General features: G+C 33.9%; 1 protein-coding gene and 1 long non-coding RNA gene across 3 annotated transcripts; both read right to left on the reverse strand.

Moving 5' to 3' along the window:
• Nucleotides 1–3,458: 3,458 nt before the first annotated feature.
• LOC145794679 (uncharacterized) lies at nucleotides 3,459–4,451 on the reverse strand. The gene is made up of 2 exons (XR_014334608.1): nucleotides 4,295–4,451; nucleotides 3,459–4,187 (listed from the first exon to the last, which is right to left on the reverse strand). It is a non-coding gene; the product is annotated as an uncharacterized LOC145794679 (long non-coding RNA).
• A 7,150-nt stretch (nucleotides 4,452–11,601) lies between these two features.
• On the reverse strand, nucleotides 11,602–15,247 carry LOC114256981 (disease resistance protein RPM1). 2 transcript variants are annotated; one of them, XM_028196834.2, is made up of 2 exons: nucleotides 12,282–15,247; nucleotides 11,602–11,950 (listed from the first exon to the last, which is right to left on the reverse strand). In XM_028196834.2, the coding sequence occupies exons 1-2, from the start codon at nucleotides 15,067–15,069 to the stop codon at nucleotides 11,940–11,942; spliced, it is 2,799 nt and encodes a 932-aa protein (XP_028052635.2). In that variant the 5' UTR covers nucleotides 15,070–15,247; the 3' UTR covers nucleotides 11,602–11,939. The 2 variants fall into 2 exon arrangements, with proteins under 2 accessions (XP_028052635.2, XP_028052572.2); XM_028196771.2 differs by having other exon boundaries at nucleotides 11,602–11,959.
• Nucleotides 15,248–15,925: the final 678 nt, after the last annotated feature.

The raw sequence follows: 15,925 nt of genomic DNA on the forward strand, positions 1-15,925 counted from the left end.
AAAGAAGTATTAGAATTAGACAACTAAAATCAAAGAAAAATAGATAGAAAAAGAGGTTGAGTGATTGATGTGTCATTGGAGGAGTAGAAGACCAAATCTGGGTATTGGCCCTTTTAAGAGTTTGTAATTGATTAAACATTTGTTGAACTAGAGAAGAAGAAAAACAGAAATGTAAAAGAAGAAAGAAAAATTTTGTCAAAATCCATGTGAAGCCCCAAAATCTACTCTCAGGTGAAAGTCTACGAAATGTTACTAATGAGTCATTTGATCAATAACCAAGTAAGATCCTAGAAAAGATTGGAGGAGTCAAAATAGCCTCTTTTCTAAGTCCAATCTCCTTAGATAACAAAGCCACCCTTTTGATAGATCTTAACAAGGTATTAACACAAGGTCTACATAAGTTGACGGAAAATAAGGATAGGTTACAAAAGATATATATAGATACATAAGTAGTATAATAATTACAAGATCGTATCTTAATTACAACAAGAATTTTAACATTTACAATCCCAAAACATGGTTACAAAAAGGGCCTCAACAAAAATAGTTTCTAATTCTTTTAGGGTAGCCATACGTCTTCAGATGCTTCAGCCGGCTAATAATTTTCAATGCCTGGCATGAAATGCCATAAGCATGGAATGCCCAGTAACGCATACACACGCCGTCTCTTTTTCCCTATCCAATACACAGTTACAATTATAACAAGTAATGAAGCATGACATTCAAGTAAACAAGCAAAGGGTTATAAAGTTAGATGCTAATAATATAGAAATCCCACAAAGAGATTTCAACCTCCCAACCGCAAGAATTGAACTTGGATTATTCAGTATGCCCCATCTTTTGCTGCTTTACAAACCTTACCCCAGATACCTAAAACGGTTACATACCGCGTAGCGCCAACCGAGGACCTCAAAAGAGATTGTAAAATAAGGGTCAACACCCATAACCTCCTCCAACCTTATCCACCATTAACCACCTAGAGTTCGAATACAACCGGTCCATCCAAGGGTTCTGAAGTAACCACGTGCACAAGACTTAATCTTCAATTAGAGAATGCATCCCATCAATCCAAACTTGAAGTTAACACATCATTATCTCATAAAACTATTGAAGTGATCGGAAACCCAATACCACCCATGTTAAGTTTCCCGTTAATTTAGGTACATTAATCAAGGTTAGAACAAGTAATTAAAATAACATTTTCTACACAAGTATGAACATTTCATGGCATAAATTTAAAGTACTATAACCACAAACACATGTAGATGTCATACTAAAGCTTGAGCAACCAATAAGAAACATATTAAGTCAACTAAGAACATGAAACTAATAACAAGAACAAATTTCCAGATTCGGTGTATTGGAATTTTTAGATTTTTCCTGAACTCGAACTTTCTAGGGTTTGTAGACAATTTTGTCTAGTTTCAAAATCAATTTACGGAAGTGGGAGAGCTTTCCTAGATTTTTAGTTAGTAGTGAAATACTCCCTCCAGCTCTGTCCAGATTCGTCAGCGATTACAAAATCGGTTTTTATCCCAAACCACCTATTCATTTTCAATAAAACCAATCTTTCTTTATATTTAACACTTAAAGAAAGGTTTTGGTTAAAACTGACATCAAGAGGACTTTTTTGCATTTCTCTAGAATTTTTGAAAGTGGGCTGAAAATACCGGTCATTGGTGCACAAACTCAAAATAGAAAGAGTTGTAAAAAAAAGGGGCAACCATAGGTAATTTTCACTTATCTTATGATGAAAACATGATAAATAATATAGTAACAACTCATATTTTTAGTTTGAAGGTGTTCCTTTAAAATTAATGTAAGATATAGGTAGAAAAAGAAGACTTTGCTCCAATAAAGAGAAAATACAAGCATGGAAGGAAACAAGGCCCCACTTGTTTTATTCAAACAGAAGAACACCATGCATACACATCTGAAAATAATATTCTAAACATCTAATACCATGTATTTGGAAGAGTAAAGAAAAGAATAGGTTGTGTTGCGGCTTACTTGTTTGCCTAGGATTAGTGTTGTGCAAGCTTTCTCTCTTTTTCTTCCTTCTCCCCCCAAAAGCTCACTCTTTCTATTTTCTCCCTCTCTCTAGTCGAATTATGTGTGTGTGTGTGTGATGTGCAAAAATTCTAGGGGAGAGGTTCTATTTATAGAAAAATTATGGTGAAAAGTCTAAAATGCCCTTGGTTGGAATTGGATGGAAAGAATTTGTATTTGATTGGAATGGAATGGAATGGAATGAAATGGAGGTTGACACTACAAGAATTAACACTTTTGCCGACCAAAAAATTGGTCGCTAAAAGTCCATTTTTAGTCGGCAAAAGTTATCCGCGACCAATTTTTTTTGTCGCTACTTTGGTCGCCAATTGAGGGTCGGCAAAAGTCATTCGCGACCAAAATTTTGGTTGGTCGGGAAAAATTGGATTTGCCGACTAAATTTTTGGTCGCTAAATATTTAATTACTGCGACTAATCTATTTTGTCGCTAAATCACTTTGGTCGCGAAAAGTGATATTTTTCCGACCAAATATCTTAGTCGCCAATTGTCACATTTCGTGACCAAACAGATTAGTCGCCAAAAGTCGAGGAATTGCCGACTAACAATTTAGTCGCCAAAAAGTAAGAAATTACCGACCAATGATTTTAGTCGCAAAAGTATAGAATTTGCCGACTAATTTTTTAGTCGCCAAATCGTTTTTTTTTTTTTTTTTTTTTTTGGAGAACAATCAGTTTTTGTTTATAAAACTTCAATCTGATATTAAGCAGAAAAGGAAGCAAGGGTATTCCATTCTATCCAATAAACATTCAATCGCCAATGTTTCTGAGATAAACTGATTGGCTTCTTTATGCCACTTGGGACATATAATAAGTAGACAGTAAGCAGAAAAGGAAGCAAGGGGATTCCATGGTGCTCCATTATAACACCTCATTTACAATAACAAAAAATTATACTATCTAACAATTATGCTATCTTTATGCAATATATTTGTATGCCTCAATAGAAAATGTCATGAAATATATATATATATATATATATTTGAGGTACTTTTGAGCATGAGAACCCAAATTAGTACCAAACTCAAGACCTGACCTGCAAATAATTGAAGATTCTTATTTAATCCTTAAATGATTCTCACTAGCCTGGTCAGTTGTTAAACTCAAGTCTATTGAACTTTAATTACCCATGTTGGGAAGACTTGCTCAGACAAGTTAATCCAATCCATTCAGTACCGAAAAAATTTGCTTGGAAACAATGAATATTAGCTCTTCACCATGATAGTTGCCAGTACCATTCTAAGATCCCTTCAAGTAATCATAAAATGTAAATGCCCACAACAAGGCATCCACATGAACACGTGAAACCAATAATACCATTTCCTACATCCCCAACTAAGTTCATAACTTCTAATTTATAATAATACCACTTCAAAAGCCCAAATGTGACAATTCAACAAAGCAAAAAGTAGATTCCATAGTGTCAACCAATATGAACTTGAAAGTAGAAGACATTGTCTATTTGACAAGATCTTATCAATCTAACACAAAACTTCTAAATAATCAACCAATATGAACTTGAAAATTCAAATCCCTAGAAGAATAGACTGTTTAGTAACTGGAAAATTCAAACCCCTAGATGAATAGACTGCTTAATAACTTGCTTGAAAAAACCTCTGCTCTTGCTCTCCAAGTTCTCTAGGGAGAGCTGTTAAATCAGATTACTATTACTACATTCCATATTCCTACTACATATGTATAACTTGAAATCACCATTAAACATCATCGTCATCAAGCCCTAACCTTGACCGACTTGGATGAGTTCCTCTTCGCAGGGGTCAAAACTGTCTTCTTCTTCTTCAGAGCCTCTGGAGTTTTGACTTGGCTTAGCCTTGTCGTCTTCTCTCTGTTCTTTCACAACGCTTTGTCTGTTTTCTCGAATTCTTTGATAGAAGCAGCAGCAGCAGCAACCAATTTCACGTTCTCGGATGCAGACACCTCGTACGAGTTTTTTATTTTGACTAGTTTCTCCAATTACACCAACTTCTTCAACTGAATCGACAACATTTTCTTGAAATTTGGGGGAAGCAGAGAGCTGTACTTTTCTTCCATGAATTTCGCGATCGCTGGCTGGCTCGAACCTGTGCGATCCTTCAATGACAATATTGCTTCGTTTATCATCTGCATCAAACAACAACAAAAAAATTTAAAAAATGTTTTCACTGTAGATCCACAAGAACTAAAAGTAGAGAGAGAGAGAGAGAGAGAGAGAGAGAGAATGAGAGGACCTGTAAGTAAGGAGGATGGAGATTTGAAGATGGATTGGTGGTGGTGGTGGTTTTGCAAAATTTCAATTTCAGTTTGAAGACCTGCAAGTGGAGTCCCGCGCTCATCCACATGCCGACTTTTAAGTTTGAAATTTCAATTTCAAAATTTATGTTTTGGCGGAAATTTTTTTCATGTTTCCAATAATCCAACTGCCTGAATGATTTTAAGTCTAAATCATTTGATTGGATTAGTCTTTGCCTAGTTGAAAAGCACAAATACATATTTTATTTTATTTTTAAACAAGAAAAATATTTTGTATTCGGTTGCTGAAAATAAGTTTTTGGTCGCCAAAGATAAAGAATAATTTTTTATTTTTCATTTGGCGACTACATTGTTTTAGTAGCCAAAACTCAATATACAGCGACTAAAATATTTTTTGTCGCCAAAAATAAGTTTTTTAGCGACCAAAATTTTGGTCGCCAAAAGATAAAAAATAATTTTTTATTTTCCATTCAGCGACTACATTGTTTTAGTAGCTAAAACTCAATATACGGAGACTAAAATATTTTTTGTCGCTAAAAATAAATTTTTCGCGACCAAAATTTTGGTCGCCAATTCCACAACCAACTTATTTTTGATCTTCTGCGACCAACTAATTTTTTGGTCGCCAAAATGTGACCTTCCACGACCAAATTTGTAGTTGGTCGCCAAAACCATACCACTTTCAACGACCAACTCATTTTTTGGTCGCCAAAATATGACCTTCTGCGACCAACTCATTTTGGTCGCCAAAAATAATGATCATTCGCGACTAATTAATATTTTTGTCGGCAAATGTCATTTTTTTGCGACCAAAATTTTTTTGGTCAGCAAAAGTGGTCGGCAAATGTGTAAATTCTTGTAGTGTGATTAAGGAGGTTAATTATGGTTTAACATATAATTTAGTTTTAGTTTGGTCAAAATAGAACTAGATTGAAAACTAGTACATACACTTCTCCATGATTTAGGGATTTAGTCAAATTCCTTCATGAAATCAAGCATCCATGTGTCCAAAAAATATACAAGAAGGAATTCCTCCTAGGGTGGCCAGTCATGTGCATGAGGTTTTGAGGGGATTTTTCTTTTTATTTTATGTACAAATTCATATATATATGTGTGTGTGTGTGTGTGTGTATGTGTAGATTTTGTGTACAAAAAGATTTGATGAGAAAAAGGTACAACTTTACATATATATACATGAGTACTTGAATTGGGGCTAAAGTGTAATTCAATTAAAGTGTGAGCACTAGGGCTCAAATTTATGAATTAGAATTTAGTGGTTTTCATATAATTTTTTTTTTTTTTTTTTCGTTCATGGGTAACCCCTCCTGCATTCTACCAACTTCTCAACAAGGGTGCAATGTATATGGGTTGGTGAAGTGATTATGCAGTGAGAGTGGTTTGTTTATGGGGGAAGCTAGAAAAAAGAAAAGGAGAAGATAAAAAAGGAATAGAAGATGAGGTGCTAATGGCCGGGATGAAATGAGTAGAGAGAAATAATTGAATGGCATTATTTATAAATTTGTGCCAAGGACATTTTCATTTTAAAAATAGAGTTACTCTCTCTACAAGCTCGTGACTCTCACAATGTGTTATCTTGAACGGATAAGTTAATTGTGCGTTTTAGTCCACAAATCACATGGAGTTATGTAGTCATTTTCAAATGTTAGGGGGTAAACCGCACATGACTCAAACCACAGGAGGTAAAATGAAATTTTCCCTAATAATAATGATCAAAATTATACTAATAATAATAGTAATAAATGTGGCCAAGTTCATTATTCAAAAAAAAAAAAAACAAACCATAATTAATAAGTCACAATCAATTAAATTATATTTGTCCCCAGTCAACCGCCACAATCCATAGAAAAATTAAATTATGGTGTCAATAATACCCCTCATTTAAATGGATTGAAGATGCATGAAGTCCAATTAAATAATTTATAAATTTATAAGGCAGCTTGCTATAATCGACAAAACACAAACATATGCCAAATTAAGAAAAAGACAACCTTAAAATTCTACACCAATATTTGGCACCGTCAACTCTTATTCCAGTTGCTGCCATCGCCTTTAACAACCACCCCAATCACTCCCCAACGTCGGCCGCCACTCTTGGCCCCTTTTCAGCTCCTCCAGCCACTCACTTGTCCCTCCACAACCTATTCATTCTAGTTATGAGTGTCTTTCTCTCTTTCCCTCATTGCATATCTCTCTCTCTCTCTCTCACACACACACACACACACACATTCCCACTGCTCACAGATTTCCTTTTTTCTCTCTACTCGCATGTTGGACAAGGAAAAAGAATGCTAGGGAAGGGTGGGGGAGGGTCAGGGTTTGAGAGGAAGGAAATGGAAGAGAAGGATAGAATGATATGGGGTGATAAGAACGAGAGAGGATGGCTGAGGAAGGTGATAGGCAGTGGCAGAGATAATACCCAATCGGTGGGTGAGTGGGATGTTTAAAGAAAATTTTAAATTTGATAATAGAATGTTCAAAGAATTAAGATATGAAATAAATTTTGGGTAAACTACCAATAGGTCTTAATAGTTGGACTTAATTCTCATCAAGTCCTATTGAAAATAAGTCTTGATAAAATCGTCGCTAAAAATATTTTTTTTGTAACGATTTTTTACATATGTCGCCAAAAAATGACAATTAGTGACTTTTTTTGTCATGGTTTTTATAAATTGTCGCTAAAACTTACAATTAGTGTCCTTTTTTGTGACGAAATTTTCAAATTATCGCTAAAAGTTGTGAATTAGTAACTTTTTTGTGACGATTTTTTTAAACTGTCACTAAAACTTATAATTAGTGACATTTTTTGTAATAAAATTTTCATATTGTCACTAAAAATTAACAATTAGTGACGTTTTTTAATACTGTTTAATGAAAAATGCTATTAATTATCATAGAATTTATTGGATAATAAGTTCACTTATTAAGACCTACACGTAAGTCCCCATAAATTATTTTCTTTTTTGGGGGGGGGGTAATTTTAGTGACTCCCAATATCCATTCCTCACTCCACGTTAGTGAACAGTCACTAACACTACGTTTGGAGTGTAGGGTACGAAAACAAAAGAACTGACTATGATCTCAATTAAGTGGAAAAAATATTTTTTTTTCTTCTAAATTATATCCGTTTAATCAATTTTACAGCCACACTTTTGATATTGTCAATTTATTCATTCGTCTATTTAAATTGTGATCAATTTGTCCTCTGCCATCACATTTAAATGGAACAAGTTAAAAAAAATTATATTTTGGCCTCAAATTTCAAATTATAGATCCAAATTCACTCATTCTCTTTTCCTCTCACCCAAACCACCATTTCTCCTCTATCAACCAAACAACCATCACCACCACTATTACCATTGCCATGTCGATGTACAACCACCAACAATCCTAAAAACTAAGAAAATTCATCAAGAGAAAATATCTTTCGATTCACAAACAATCATATATAATGATGAAACCCACTAATTTCAATAAATTCAAATAAACTAATTCAATTCAATTAATTTTCAAATCTATTTAATTGATACATATGTATACACGCATGCACAATTTTTTTTGTTTTCTTTCTTCTAGATATATATATATATATAGCAAATTTTCATTATTTATTTCTAACAAAGAACAGAAACCCAATTCAACTAAAATATTTGACTTAGTAGAGCCATTTTCTAAAAGTGACACATTCTGATATTGAAATTGTTTTGTAAAATTTGAGTAATTGCTTAAGCCATGTAACATGTGTGGATTTGGTGGAGGTGGATTAGTGAAAAGTTGCATATTATGCTTTAACAAAACTATTTTTTTAATCTAGGTTTGAAGATTTTAGATCTTGAACACTTCATGTTGTTGGTGATGAAATTTGGTGATGATTTGTGGGTAAGAGGATGATGAATCTAGAGTGTGTGGTGGCGGCGGCAACTAATGATTGCAATGGTGTGGTGGTGATGATTGTTTGGTTGAGAGAGGAGAGCGGGTAGTTTGGGTGAGAGAGGAGAATAGAAATTGCGAGTTTGGATCTATAATTTGAAATTAGGGACCAAATTGTAATTTTTTTTAACTTTTTGCATTTAAATATGACGACGGGGGGAAAATTAATCACGATTTAAATAAGAGAGGGGGTAAATTGACAATATCAAAAGTTCAGGTATGAAATTGATTAGAGGGATATAGTTTAGGAGGCAAAATGAAATTTCCTCCAAAAAAAAAAAAAAGATAGTTACATTTTCTCATTATCATGTTTAGATAAAGTAGGAAAGTAACATAAACGTTTATATTTTAAGAGATAATCTCAATATTATAAATATTTTATAACTAATGGACATGTTTCATACTAATAAATCCTAATAAATTGTCGCTAAAATTTACAATTAATACTTTTTTATTAAAAAAAATTCTAATAAAATTATCACTAAAAATTGATAATTAGTACTTTTTTGTCACAGTTTTTATAAATTGTCGCAAAAACTTACAATTAGTGATACTTTTCTGTGACAATTTTTTTAAACTATCGCTGAAAGTTAAAAATTAGAGATGGTTTTTTGTGACATTTTTTTAAACTGTCACTAAAACTTATAATTAATAATATTTTTTGTGACAATTTTTTAACTATCGCTAAAAATTAACAATTAGTGACTTTTTTTTTTAATAATGTTTGATGAAAAATGTCATTAATTATTATAAGATTTATTGAACAATTAATTCATCTATTAGGAGCTACATGGAAGCCTAACTTCTGTTTTTCATTATTGTTCACCAAATTACTCAGTCCAAACCAAGTGTAAGTTCACTGACAGTTGTTTTCACCTCTCTCACACGCCCCTGTATTGATTTCAAGGCATGTAAGTTTCAAATTCAGTTGATTTGTCATATTTTTATTGGATCTTGCTATTGATTTGTGATTTGCTATATATGAATGACAAATAAAGATGAATATGACTACCACATAGTCATTCTAGCTCAATATTAAGATTTTGCAATGGTAAGATTTTGCTCTAGCTCAATATTAAACTCTTGTCACTCTCTCTCTCTCTCTCTCTCTCTCTCTCCATCTCCCTTTCTTTTTCTAATAGATACATACATATGTATACATAGACATATATTATTTGGCATGTGTTTGGTTGATTTGGTTGTTGCAGATCCTGCTTGAGGAAAGGAAGAAGGTGTTTGGGGATGGAGATGACAGAAATTCAGGTACTGAATTTATTAAATTTAACAGATTATTTTACATAATATTTTTCATATATATTACACTAATCAATTAATAGGTTGAAACTGCTCAACCCGCAGTTTGATAGCAAAGTTATCAATCTATTATCTACGATTTGATTATAATTTTATCGTCAAATCGCATCAAACCACACCGCGCATACACCTAATATGGAGTATTACTCTGAGAACATTAGATAATTTCTCACAAAATAAACAAAAAAAAAGTCCTAAAATTTTTATATGTAAAAGAAATTCACAAAATATTATCTTAGGCATAACCTTCCTTGACAACCAACTTTGCAAAACACGCTAAATAACCAAAACAATAATAATAATACTACCTTTAGTCTATATAGAGGCATCTATGAAGTACGAACACCTCTCGGGGGTTACATATGAGCGTTGGACATGGGAGGAAGTAACGCTGGGACACACACTGTCCTATTTATTTATTATAATTATTTAAATCATTAGAGTAACATACGCAAAGTTAATAATTTAATGAGAACAAAAATATAATATTCAAATATATAACATATAATAAATTTGTAAAATTATATATTTGGCACATGTCGTTTGCATTTCGTATCTCACATGTCCATAAGTCCATATCTATGCTACGTAGGTTCATTCTACTATTGTGAAGGTCCCCTTGTAAAATGCTCCTAAATAAGCCACGTCAAGCATAATGGAGCTAAACACCACGAATTATGCTTTGCTTACCCACCCTGCCTCCCCAATCCCCAATCCCCACCAACTACACAAAATACCTTCACATCTCTATGAAAGACCCAATCCATTTTTTGCAAATTCCTCCTCAGCCCAACATCTCAAAAGACATCTCTACCCACACCCCTAAAATGAGCTACCATCAAGGCTTCTTTATCAAACCTAAGAAGGACAAACACTCCTAAGGTGGAGTTTCGACACTCACTCAGTTGCTACCCAACATGTATTGTATTATTTGTTTATTTTTTAAGATTTGGACACACTTTGAACAGTTGGACAAGCGTATTAATCACTTACAAATAATGATTTATTTTTGTAAGATAAGTACCCAGTCACACAATGATAAATGAAAAACAAAGTAGATTTATACAAATTAATCCCACCTTTTGATCTCGAGAGTTGAGAGTTTTGTTGTTCTGTATTTATCAGTGAATAAGATATTCATATAAATGACATATAATACCTATATGAACTATGCATTTTGTGTCTCCCTAGATGTCATGTCTTGTATATTTTAAAAGCTATTGTGTCGCGTGCCCGTATCTATGACTCTTAGTTGTCAACAAGAAGAAGAAAATAGCAAGAAAGGCTCTATTAAGAGCCCCTTCTCAACACCACTTGTGTTTCCAAAACTTCACTCTATTCCCTTTAGGTGTTATTAAAAAAAGTTTTACAATGACCTATGGTACACAAATTTCTCTTCTACAAATAAATTTCCAAGATGCATATTTTTCACTTTTTCAAACTACAGCACTTTTTATTTGCATTTTCATGCTTCAGATTTTAACTTTCCAAAACCTACCTTGTCCTCTTAGGCCTCGTTTGGTATGTGAGTGTTTTAGTGTAAAAGTCAAAAAATTGCTAAAAAAATTAAAAAATCTATAACCTATACCAAAAAGTCAAATATTTCCTCTGTCTCTACTTTTTTCACATCTTTTCGTAAAAAACTAAAAAATCATTCCAAACCTACTAGTTTTTTTTTTACCTCATATTTTAGCTAAAAAGTCAAAAAATTACTAAAATAGCATATTCTCAAATGAGACCTTAATATTGCTAAAAGTCTTTTTTCCTCCTAGTAAATTCTGAGATTGCACTCTTAAGCCATGACACCTAGCTAGAATGATAACAGTATACTCATTATGTCATGACACGTAGCTAGAATCCTGTTGTGTAAATAATTAGAAAAAAAGAAAAGTAATGTAGAACCAATTTGGTTATAATAAAAATTCACAATTGATCAATGCATCTCCTAAAGTCGATTGAAACTAGATGAATTATTTGTGTGAACTACAGATATTGTTAAACAAAAAAAATACTTAGAATGATGTTACAACGAAGGAGTGGATGATCTTATTATATTTGTCTAATCAAACATTACATAGTTATTAATAAAACATTACAACAAAGAAATCCACACATGTTGTCTTGTTCAACAACAACAATAATAATAAAACATAAGAAAGAACCATGTTGATTTTGGAGGGAGGGAAGGAGATGCCATTTTTTTCTCTTTTCACATTGTAAAAAACCAACCAAATGAAAATAAAAACCAACAGTAACCAGAGCGGTATTCATCAGACAATTTCAATTTTGCATTTTCCAATCCCCTGCAATTGAAGTTCCTTCAACCGTATGTGTTGGCAGTAAGACCAGAATCTGTCAACTTCAATGCACATCTGTATTTCCTATGACAAAAAATGCAACAAACATTAACAATGGAAAGAACTAAAGTAAAAATAAAAAAACATATCATATTAAAAATACTAAAAAAATTGTCTCAGATTTTAAAGTTTTTAGAGGGAAACCTTGACAAAAGAAATTTGTTGTCTTTAGCATTGTGGAACCTGAATTGGAGTTCATCCAAGTTTCAAATCCAAAAATTAATTATGTTCCCTAAATTGGAGACTATAGGTTTTGTAGTATCATCTATAATATCAAAACATGTTTAGAGAAATTATTCATGAACCGAAAAATTAATTGTATAGCACGAAAATTTAGGGAGCAAACCTTGAAAATCTCGAAGACTATAGGTTTTGTAGTATAATCCTCTAGACTTGAACGAGAACTTGATATCGGGTATATGCTGAATAATCCAATAGTCTTCTCCTTCGTCCGGTTGCATTCTACCTAAGAATTTTATTGGCATATCATAAAAGGAAAGAGCTGCGAGTCTTTTGAGGTGGTGGAAGCCAGAGGGTACCTCCTTCAGTTGCGGGCTAGGCCCAATCCATAGTTCTTCAAGAAGAGGCAACGCTCCATCCTCTATTACCATGGAATTCAATCGCTTCAAGCCTTGTACATATAACACCTTAAGTTTTTGAAACCCTCCAACCTCAAAATGCAATCTCTCTCCATCATAACCCTGATAGATATCAAGCTTTAGTAAATTAGGCAACACTTGAAGGGATTTTATTGCATTAGCGGTCAAACCTGTCCAGTGTAGACGTATTGCGAGTAGATGTTGTAGTTTTGGGATCCAATCTGGCAAAGTCAATAAATATCCCCCCAAGTAGAGACGTTGAAGATATTCAGGTGGTGAAGAAATAGAATGTAAATCCATAATCTCGTCTTCACTTTTAGCCCGTATCCCCAAAATCCTAAGGTGTTTCATCTTCTCAATGGCAGCACAAAGAACCCTTCCATTTTCTCTTCTCACTTTGCAAATGCCCAACTTCCTCAACTGCCTCAAATTTTCCAGCTCCTTAAAAACAAGGTTGCCCCATTCTTCTTCTTCTTCATTTGCCTCCACACCCCACAACTTTTGCAACTGTTCTAAACGCCCTATCTCTCCTTCTATCTTCACTCCTCTTACACTATCCAAACTTATATCAATATCATAGTTTAAAAAACCGCTTAGAAGGTGTCGCAACTTATGGAGCCTATTGATCTCGATTGGTAGCTCAAACACGAGAGACTCACTCAAATTCAAAGTCTGCAGGTTTTGTAGCTTACCAATAGACTTTGGAATTGTCTTCACACCTGTATTCTTCACACTTAGGTTTCGCAAATGAAGTAGATTCCCCACTTCTTCATGTAGTTGATCTAGAGGAGCATCTTGAAGATCTAGTACTTTTAAAAGCTTGAAATTTGCAGCTAGTTCACCCAACAAGGACTTGTTTGGCAGCTCTCCCACTGCAAAAAGAAAAAAAGAACGAATTCGGGAAATATGTGTGCTTTCCAGAACCTTATCCATTCTGTTCTTCATATGCATTGATAGTCGTCGACTTTGATTATTGAGACTTGAATCCTCGTCTGCTAAAACATGGCAGAAACTCAACTCCTCGGACTTTGAGAGGATGATCTCACGCACTACATCATGAACCCGACACTTCTTAACTCTTCCATTAATTTTTGTACTTGACACTTGAACCAAGTTTCTGAGGATGAGCTCAATCAAGTATTCTTCTGCAACTTCTTCCAATGTTTTGCCTTTTTGTTCTTCAATGAAACCCTCAGCCATCCAAAGTCGAACTAGTCTTCCACAATTGATGGAATAATCCTCGGGTATTATACCCAAGTACAAGAAACATGGTTTGAGGAAGTAAGGCAAATTGTGGTAACTAAGCAACACAATTTTTTTGATGCTTGTAAGATTAGGATTCCTTCCTAACTCAGAGCCAAGGCTGTCATAGAATGTTTGCCATTCGGATACAACCCTATTTTTAGTGGACAACAGACCGCCTATTGTCACAATTGCAAGGGGTAATCCTTCACATTTTCTAACAATTTCGCGAGATACTTTCTCCAATTCAGAGGGACAAACACCCCCAAAGTCCCATTGGAAGGCTTTCATACAAAAGAGTCTCCAAGCCTCGTTTTCAGGTAGGAACTGAATCTCATAGACATAATCAAATGAAGATTCTTTGCAAAAACTAGCAACTTCTTTGTTGCGCGTGGTTATAATTACCCTACTTCCTTTGCTAGTTTTAGGTAAAGCATGTTTTATGAATCTCCAAAAGTCTGTTCTCCAAACATCATCAAAAATAATTTCATACCTCTTTTGAAGTAAATATCCTCTGACGTTGTCAATGAGCGAGTTTTGGTCCATAGCATCGATTCCCGGAGGTGGAGACTCATTTCTTGATTGGTATAGCTTCTTTATCATCGTTCTGAGAATCTCCTCTATCTTGTATGATTGAGAAACAGTGATCCAAGCACGACAATCAAAGTGCGCAAGCACTTTTTGATTGTCGTGAACTTTCTTAGCAATGGTGGTCTTTCCAATCCCGCCCATACCTACTAGCGAGATCACCATCCGATTTGTCTCTCCACTTACCAACATGTCAACCAATTCTTCTCTGGTGTATTCAATACCCACAACTTCATCTTCCTCCACGAAAGGCGAAGCGACACGAGGATCATCTTGATCAGTTTCACTGTTTGATGATTCATACCCACTAGCCTTTTTCTTGATCTCAACAATGGTTTGTTTAATTTCTTGAATCTCGGAGGCTATGCCATGTTGTGGCTTTAGTTTAACGATCGAGCGAGCGACTTTGTTGAGAAAATTGATGAAGCCGCGACGCTGACGACGTTCTAACAAGTGAATCGTGTATTGGTCGAAGACATCCTCAATCTGTTGAGCCAACTCTCGAACTTGTTTCACCCAAGTTTTCGCGTTTTCGTTTCCTGTTTCAGCCCTCCAATCTGCATCTTTGAGTATTGATTTTATGCTCTCCAATTCAGCTTTGATAGTGGAAACTTCTCTGCGGACCTTCCTCAACAATTTTGGTTCATCATGCACTAACAATGCCTCCAAATTGTTGATTGTTGAGCATACTGCAACTTCTGCCATATATTTTACTATTTTTTTCTTTTTCTTTTTCTGTTTTTGGCTTCACTCAATGCATGTAACACACATGATTAGCTTGCTATGATCATATATGCATTCAGAGTTTGGTTACAATAATGTATCTGACAAGTTGAAGGAAGACCAACTACCTTACCTCTCAGCTATTGGAGGAGTAGTTGGCCTACTCACATCAATACTTCTAGATAGTGACAAAAATAAAAATAGGACTTTTTATTCATAAATTTCATTTAGAAGTGTTCTAACTCAAAAAGTCCATGAACGAATTTTTCGACCCACTTAGTCCCATGTATTTATATTTTTATTCTATAAAGTCATTTTTCTTAATTTACATTATTTTCTTAGACTCTTATTTCCTTGTATTTAATATTGATATTTAATGTTGAGGGAGGAGAGAGAAGGAAAAGGAGCAAGGCATAGGAAATTTCAAACACAAATTAAATAATATTGATGTTATTATTTTATATTATTATATAATGTGAATATATTTTTAATTGACAGCATAATAAAAATAATGTGAACATTCTCTCTCATCTGATGTGAATATATTTTTAATTGATAACACATTAAAAATAATGTGAACATTCTCCCTCACCTAATGTGAACGTTCACAACACCTTTCTGAAAAGTTCTCTCTCATCCAATATAGTGATGTAAACGTTCACAACATGTGAACCTTCTTATTTTTAATTGAGAATACATTAAAATAACGTTCATTATATTTTTAATTGACAACACATTCTTATTCACAACTTGTGGTGACATGAACATTCACAACAGGTGAACATTCTCTCTCATCTAACATAGTAATGTAAACATTCGTATGTTTTAGTATGAATAT

This window comes from Camellia sinensis, chromosome 7, assembly GCF_055761805.1.
Source record: "Camellia sinensis isolate YWXY chromosome 7, ASM5576180v1, whole genome shotgun sequence".
Taxonomy (NCBI): Eukaryota; Viridiplantae; Streptophyta; class Magnoliopsida; order Ericales; family Theaceae; genus Camellia; species Camellia sinensis.

Coding starts and splice junctions, on each gene's coding strand:
- LOC114256981 (XM_028196771.2), bottom strand. CDS start 15,069: ATGGCAGAAGTTGCAGTATGCTCAACAATCAACAATTTGGAGGCATTG. Junction 11,960..12,281: donor TAGTCTTCGAGATTTTCAAG/GTTTGCTCCCTA, acceptor TTTTTGTCATAG/GAAATACAGATGTGCATTGA.